Source organism: Leptonychotes weddellii, unplaced genomic scaffold (assembly GCF_054177405.1).
Source record: "Leptonychotes weddellii isolate Sample4059 unplaced genomic scaffold, ASM5417740v2 HiC_scaffold_1474, whole genome shotgun sequence".
Taxonomy (NCBI): domain Eukaryota; kingdom Metazoa; phylum Chordata; class Mammalia; order Carnivora; family Phocidae; genus Leptonychotes; species Leptonychotes weddellii.
Window position 1 is genome coordinate 2768 of NW_027728376.1, and position 8334 is coordinate 11101.

The following is an 8334-nucleotide window of genomic DNA, read 5'->3' on the forward strand; positions in this document are numbered from 1 at the left end:
ACCCAGTTAGGGATGGCTGCTCCACGCCCTCTACTTCATTCACTAACTCCTACTCTTCCCCACCCTCTAGTGAACTTGCTGGGAAGCCAGTGCTGCAGGCAGGGCTCCTGTTCTCTGTTCATGTCCCACACGGTCTGGCTGAGCAACCTGTAATAGGGCATAAGCTTATTATATATTGTCATCACTTTGAGGGGCGCCTGGGTGGCTCAGTCGGTTGAGGGTCTGACTCCCTTGGTTTCAGCTCAGGGTATGATCTCAGGGCCCTGGGATCAAGCCCCGTGTCCTGCTCTGTGCTGAGTGGGGAGTCTGCTTCTCTCCCTCTGCCCCTCCACATGATCTCTTTCTCCCTCTCTCTTTCAAACAAGTAAATAAATCTTAAAAAAAAAAAAAAAAAGAAAAAAGTCAACCAAAGTGTTGACTAGCGCTAAATAACCAGATATGTTTTTGTTAAGACAATATACAGTCACCTAAAAAGTATGGCCGATTACATATTCTCTCTTTAACTGGGAGTGGGTTTACTTAAGCAGGGCACCCACGTTAGATACCAGTCAAGCCAGAGGACTTATGTGTATCATTATAACTTTCATCAACTTATTCACATTATAACTTTTCAGACAAGATGCCGAAACTCTGCTCCAGGTTCTCAATGCCTAACAGCCACCCCTTTCTTCCTTTTTTCTACCAGGGGCTATTTCCGCCCTTTCCTGAGACTTAGAAATGGCAACTTAAAGGGAGCCCAAGCACAATCACTGGGAGAAGGAGACGATCAATCAAAAAAGTTTGGGCCCTCCTGAAATAGATATTTAGCTACCTTACATCCTTCTGAAATGACAGCAGTCCCTATCTCATAGGGCTTTTGGGAGAATTACAGGAGATAATACATGGGAAGTACTTGCTACAATGTCAGGTACACAGTAGGCTTCAAAAAATGTTAGCTTTTATCATTTATCATTGATATAATATGACCAAAGTATCTAGTACATTAAATTAAAAAAATCAAAGGAAGAATTCTTCTAATATATTAATATAATTTAATATTAAAATAATAAATATCAAAATAATAATAAAGACTACCAATATAAAAATACTTCGAAAATGATACCAAGATATATAAACATTACATGTTAGATATTATGCTGGATTACCTATATCAATGTTTTCTCTTCCCAGGGCCACAAGTGAGAGAAATAGTATTTCTCTATACAAACTCCTAGGGGGGGGGAAGGAGTGGAGAAGATATTACTATTCATATAATCTCTACATTCTATACAAAAATATTTATGCTAATATAAGCATGAAGTAATCAAACAAATTACTAAGCCAATAATACGAATCCGCTTAGAGGAACAATATATTCATTTAAGACAGACTTACCTCTGTCTTTTAAAATGAGGACATTTATTCAGTGTCTCTAAAATTTGACTCATTGGTCCATACACATCATTCATTTTAATGCTTTTTACCATATTTTTCAATAGTTCCTGGTTAAATGAATTATCACCTTTTTGCAATAAATGGACCATTGGATACTTTTGGGCTGTAAAAGAAAAAGAGCAGATGAAGGAAAATGTTCTACGTGTAAAGGACAATATAATTAAGCAGCAACTGATAGTTAATCAAGAAGCTACAAAGCACTAAAAACAAATTAAGGGCAATAGATAAAGGAATAGAAATCTAAGGATGAGAAAGAAAAAAAGGAAAAAAATAAGACACATAATGATGAAAACAGGCTTAAAGCTTTCTGTGGCCTCAAATAGAAAAAAACTAAAAATGCAGTTTTCCTTAATACAGCCCCTGGAGGAAATTCTCAATCAGCAGCCTGGGATGGAAACAAACAAATATGTAAAAAGAAGAAACTGGGACAAGCAATGGGCTAAAAGCGAACTCCACAAAACATAACCCCTCCAGCACATACACAGCACCACTCAAAACAAAACAAAACAAAAAAACCCTTGGCCTCCATGGAAGATAGCACTAAAAACATCAAACTTAACACTCACTCTCAAACAAAAGAGTACGATTTTGACCTGTAAGACAAAAAGTAGTAAAGTAAAATAAAAGTTAGTTATAGTTTACTACTGCTATTTAAAGCAAGTAGAGATTACTCTTACACAAACGAAGTCAGCATTCTATGATAGCACTTACTGTGGGCATTCCAGAGGATGTACAAGGGCTGTCCCGGATCCTGATGTAATTTCATATTGTCCCATAACATTTGTATTAAAACATATTTACTATCCTCAGACATACAGTGGCGAGGAATCTGTGTTGAAGAACAAACAGATATTCATTAATGATCCTTACCTGATAAGGTTTTGTAAATATAAAGATCCTTATATGTGTGCGAGAGAGAAAAGAGAACAGAAAATGACTGGTTTGTATGCATTTTATCTCGACTGAAGGAAGATGGGCTGAATTGAAAAGCTAATGATCTCTGAAGTAGTTTTTTTTTTTAAGATTTTATTTATTTATTTGAGAAAGAGAGAGAGAGAGAGAGCGCGCACAAGCAGGATGAGTGGCAGAGGGAGAGGGAGAAGCAGACTCCCTGCGGAGCAGGGAGCCTTGATGCGGGGCTCGATCCCAGGACCCTGGGATCATGACCCAAGCTGAAGGCAGATGCTTAACTGACTGAGCCACCCAGGTATCCCTCTGAAGTAGCAGATTTAACCAAATACTTAGATCAGTAAGAAAGGGTACCACAAAAGGCTAACATTAACCAGCTTATGACTGAGGGTCCCCAGAAAAATGAATCCCGGAGCCTCATTCTACATCAGTCCAAGACCCTACCCTAGATAAGTCACTGAGTTAACCTCTTGGTCATTCATTTGTCATGTGCTGAAAATCCAAACCACATGCACAATCATAGACATGAGTACAAGTAGGCAGAAAAAGTTCCTGAACTTAGAGATGTTGTGATTTAGTGGTGGTGATGCATATGAAGAAATAAAACACTTTTATATAACAATGGATCAAAAATACAAGTAAACACATAGTTGTTTACTAGTTAAGCAAAAACTCAGAGTAAAGGACTGAAGAGAATTGGTAGCACATGCCTGAACTAGGAATTACAAATATCCTCCTAAACATGTGTAAGGCTTGTTTTTGAAGGAGGTATGAGACATGAGTGGGGCCAAATCACAAACTCTTCTGATAAGAGTCATTGACAGTTTCTTCTTGAGGTTATAACAAAAACACAGCCCATTTTGTATCAATTTTATAAGAAGGCTACAAAACATGATTTTGTCTTACTGCTAGGCTGTAAGAAGAAAAACTATCTGTAAATGCAACGAAAACAATTTTATTGATCTAATGATTCAGATGGTTATTTAAAAAACTTCACATAAAAATTACTTTTTTGTCATTGAGAATATGCAAATATTACAATAGTGATGGTAGCATTGCCTTTTAGTTAATTTTTATTTTCATACCTTTGAATACTTGTTACAATGCTCAGAAGAAAGAATTAATCCAGGTAAGTTACTGGGTAAGTCAAGACGTCTAAAATACCATACAAGGTTCCAAAACACGATTGGATGATGGTCCACGAAGTCTGCCACTGTTATTGCATGGTCGCCTTCATTTTCCAGTAAGCTTTCAAGCTCCTTCCATACCACTAAAGGACTAAGATATGGAACAGTGATAGGATCTGGACTGGGGAGGTGCCACTCTAATCCTAAAGAATCCTGTTGAATAAATAAAAAAGCATAAATGGAAAATACAAGATTGATGATACTAAATCAATTTAAAAAATTCCTATCAATGATTTCCATATAAGTAGGAAATACTAGAATTGTATCATGGGACTAGAAACTCTTCTTGATATATTATAAAATTGAAGCTAATAAGGCTATATAGGACAAGGGGAACAAAATCATATGTAAATCATCAATGTCCAAATTTTAAAAAACACCAAAATACATACGGTAGCTCCTTGTAAAGTAGTTGGCAGGCTGCCTGTAGGAATGAGCTTCTGGCCTCCAGTGTCTTCCTTATCCAAGGGGCCATAAGTACTAACACTCCTGGCCATTGGAAATATTGGACATTTTGACATAGCTGTTTTTGATCTATCAGCAGGGATCTGAATACTTCGGGCATATGTATTTTCCAGCAGTTTAGATTTGCTTGGGCATTGAAAAAAGAAAAAAAGCATATCATTGTCTAGATTTACTTTATTTCATCCAGAACAACCAGATCTTTAGAATCAGAGCTGGATACACAGCAAAGTAAATCAAATAAAGATGTTAGTCAGAAGTCGGCTGGGGAACAGGATATATTTTTAAGTAGTCTAATCATGTTAAATTTCCTTTTTATCCAGTGAACTTTGAATATTCAAAAGTCATTCATTTATTAAAACATTTAGTGGACAACTGTTACACATCAGGAACCCCAGTAGGCCCAGAGGATACAAAGCAGAAAAAACAGGCGCCTATTCCTTCAGGAGTCACAAGCTAGGGGGACCCGGTCAGAGAAAGGGCTCCACTAATCCTACGAGCACACAGGTTTGCGACTGTGCTGCCTAGGCAAGCAGGATCAAACAGGTCATGCCAGCCGGCCAGTACCCCAGAGGCATTTTTTTCCTGCACATGCCATTAACAGTATGACTTCACCTGCCCCGTTATGTGTATGATGCACCTGGCACTTCTCCAAAATGGAGTCAATTTCTGCATTTGTTTTGAGTGTAAATTCACTTATATTAGGCTTACTGTAAAGTCTTCCTTTGATTTTACAGTTCCTCTATCAGTTCTAAATGTTTTCTCAGGTTATTAAATATTCTAAAGCAGAAGTAAGTTAGGACTGATTTAATTCCTAAAGAGACAGGGGTAAAAGAAAGATGTTCACTGTAAACAGGTGTTCTACAGAATTTTTACTTTTTTTTTTTTTTTTAAGTAGGCTCCACGCTCAACATGAGGGGCTCGAACTAATGACCCTGAGATCAAGGGTCGCATGCTCTACCCACTGAGCCAGTCCAGGTGTTCCAGGTGTTAGTTTTACTTTTAAAACACTAGTAAATGTTATCATATAAGAATTCTACAGCTTAAACTCTGGGGATTCATAAAGCATAAACTATAACTGTTTAGACATTTAGGTTATTAGAGAATTTTAAAACTTTTAAGTAGGGGAAAGAACTTAAGATTATGAATCTATCATACATGGAAATTTGAGAGAGAGAGCGTGCACACGTGCGAGCAAAGCAGAGGGAAAGGGAGAAAGAGAATTTCAAGCAGACTCCATGGCCCAGCGCAGAGCCCGACGTGGGGCTCGACCCCATGATCCTGAGATCATGACTTCAGTTGAAATCAAGAATCGGATGCTTAACTGACTGAGCCACCCAGGCGCCCCTAGAAATTTTAAATGGTCAGCTGATTTTTCTGTCATTTTCAGAAACATGTGTAATACATGTTAAAATATAGTTCCACATAATTATAATTACCTGTTGAGATCAAAATTCCCTTGAACAGAGATAACAGATGTGTCAAGACCAGAGGCTGATGTTGAGATACAAGACTGCCTTGTCTGAGTTGAAAAGGAGGATGGAAAATGCATATTTTCTGTAGATGGGCTTGACTTCAGAAAGTATCTGCAATGTGAATTAAAGGAACTTTTTGAGAAAAGAGATATTCTAGGAAATATGATCCTTAAACATGAAGGAAAAAGAAAGCACAAATCATTACCTTCCAGGCCGTCTTAAATCTCTTATTTCAATATTCAGAAAGGGCAAGAAAAGATTGCCACAAAATGGGCATGTAGTATTGAGATTTGAATCATCTGCTGTCCAGCCAGCCATGATTTCCTCATCATGGACGAGACAATCACATGTTCTACACCGAGAACAACTTGAGATAAGAACCTATGGGAAAAAACAGCACTTTATAAAGCGAGCCTGTTGGAGATATTATGAATTAAAAACCACTTCAATCCATAAATCTATTAGAAAACTAAAAGTCAGGCAACCCTTTCAGGACCCCTCTCACTCTTGAGAGCTTTTTCTGTATTTTCACTTAATAAACTTCTGTCGCTTTACTCACTCTCAAAAAAAAAAAAAAAAGAAAAGAAAACTAAAAGTCAGAAGGATTCAGAAGTTACAAACAAACAAAAAATAGATTACATTCAGCTAAATCGATTTCAAAATTTTTCCCTGAAAGGGAACCTTGCATTTAAGAAAGGAAACCTTACCATTATAATTACTACAGAACCTGCCATGGTTTTATTAGTGAAAAAGTAAACCCAAGCATTAATTTGCTAATACCCAAAATAGGTATTCATAATTACATATTATGGGTCTGTGTGCTACTCATAGTGTGGTCACCAGACAAGTGTGGGTCCACAAACTCTTTTCGATTTGTGATAAGTAAAGAAATTGAGAAGAGGACTTAGAAACCTTTAAAACAATTGGTCATTGCTGCAATATCTAAGTTTGTAATCAATACACATTTTCACAAGAGCATCAGCCAGGACAGACTGGAAATTAAAAACTCCAACAAAACCCTGGTCTGTCACTAAAGACAGTTTAAGAAGTGTTGCTATCGATGAATGTAAATGCTGTCACTACATGAATAAAATATAGAAATTCCTCAAACCATGAGAAACTTCATCAATTGTAATATCTGTGCTCATCATTTATCTTTCAGCTACAAGCAAATCTATTTTCCAAATTTATACAAACTGGCCTGAAAAAGCAACAACACTCACAGATGTATTTGGAAGCAATTTTTATACAAAAGTTTGGGAAAACTTTTAAAGTGTAAAAGCGTAACTCTTTCATTGCAAAAAAAAGAGACACCCAGCAACATCTCCAGCAGATACCCACGTCAAACTGATACAAAAGACGAAAAACATGATGGGCAAAGGGGACACAAATGCCAAAACAGCTCCATGTCCCCTCATCCTAAAAGTGTGCTTGCATAGCAGAATTGGTTTTTAAGAGGTTCAAATGTGAAATAAAAGTTCAAAAAGAACATAGAGATAATCAGGGAAACTAGAAATACTGAAAATGGAAATGCTTTTGTACGTTGATAAATCCCGAAGGAGGCGTGGGACTTTCCTAAACAGAGATGAAGTAGTATGACTTTGGTATTCTGAAATACTGGCTATTTTAATGTTTATTCAGCTGCAATATACATTCTGAAATTTTCAGAAGCTACATATTTAACTTTTTGTTACTCTACCCCTGACCATGAATACGTAAGGAACATAAGTTCTAGAAGTAGTGTAAGTAGTACAGGAAGACGCTCTTCAGATTAAAACTGTACCTCCATTGCATAGTTCTGGAAGATATTTGTATTACTTGTGTTGCAGGAAGGTGCCACTTCTGATTTCCCAGGTAAGGCAAACTTTGACAGGGATCCTGTTCATTATTAAAAAACAAAGAGCAAAACCATTACAATGAATGAGAAAGGATATGAAAATCTTTTACCTCCATAAATTCTGATAAAATGTCCAACTGTTTTATTCAAAATAGCAAAGGTAATTTAAGAAAAAACCAAAAAAGGCACACATTTTTGTTTTGAGTACAAACTTAAGGAAGTGTGCTCTGATTCTACAGCTTCCCACATGCTAGGGGTGGGAAGCCCTAGCTTCATTACTCACTTACGAAGTTACTTTGTGGGTACGGGCTCATCACTCACTTATGACGTACTTTGTGGGTACAGGCTACAAGGCATTCCAGTTATTTTAATTACTAATTTGTTGTTTCTCTTTTTCCATGTTTAAAATACAAGAATGTGTGGGCGCCTGGGTGGCTCAGTTGGTTAAGCGACTGCCTTCGGCTCAGGTCATGATCCTGGAGTCCCGGGATGAGTCCCGCATCGGGCTCCCTGCTCGGCAGGGAGTCTGCTTCGTCCTCTGACCCTATCCCCTCTCATGTGTTCTCTCTCTCTCATTCCCTCTCTCTCAAATAAATAAATAAAATCTTTAAAAAAAAAATACAAGAATGTGTTTAGTTCTAAGGTCTAAAACATATAAAATAGCGAATTTTATTTCCAATTATAAAAAGATTTACTGGCAATTCTCTGTCTTCTCAGGATCTTTTAAGATCTGGTACAGTAATCTTGTTCTTAAACATGAGGAGGGAATTTCCAAATATATTCTTAAGAGTTATGGATATTAGTAGGTATTAAAACAACAACAAAAACAACAAAAAGTAAGGGGAGTTCTGTGGTCACATCAATTGTTGACAGTGGCTATATCTTGTTAATAAAACTAGAGGTAATTTACCTTTTCTTTTTCTTTTTTCTCAGTAGTTACTAAATGTTACGCATAAACACATATTTTTATAAAGTAAGGGTAAAAAAATAAGTAATGGGATAAACTTCCAGTTCACAAGAAATAGAGAAG

At 36.9% G+C, this 8334-nt stretch overlaps 1 protein-coding gene across 2 annotated transcripts; it reads right to left on the minus strand.

Moving 5' to 3' along the window:
* Window positions 1-688: 688 nt before the first annotated feature.
* On the minus strand, window positions 689-7393 carry LOC102731527 (C-myc promoter-binding protein). 2 transcript variants are annotated; one of them, XM_081809861.1, is made up of 9 exons: window positions 7251-7393; window positions 5673-5848; window positions 5432-5578; window positions 3923-4121; window positions 3429-3683; window positions 2146-2263; window positions 2001-2027; window positions 1375-1537; window positions 689-1210 (listed from the first exon to the last, which is right to left on the minus strand). In XM_081809861.1, exons 1-9 carry the CDS (start codon window positions 7254-7256, stop codon window positions 1132-1134), a joined length of 1170 nt encoding a protein of 389 aa, XP_081665987.1. In that variant the 5' UTR covers window positions 7257-7393; the 3' UTR covers window positions 689-1131. The 2 variants fall into 2 exon arrangements, with proteins under 2 accessions (XP_081665987.1, XP_081665988.1); XM_081809862.1 differs by lacking the exon at window positions 2001-2027 and having other exon boundaries at window positions 7251-7388.
* Window positions 7394-8334: the final 941 nt, after the last annotated feature.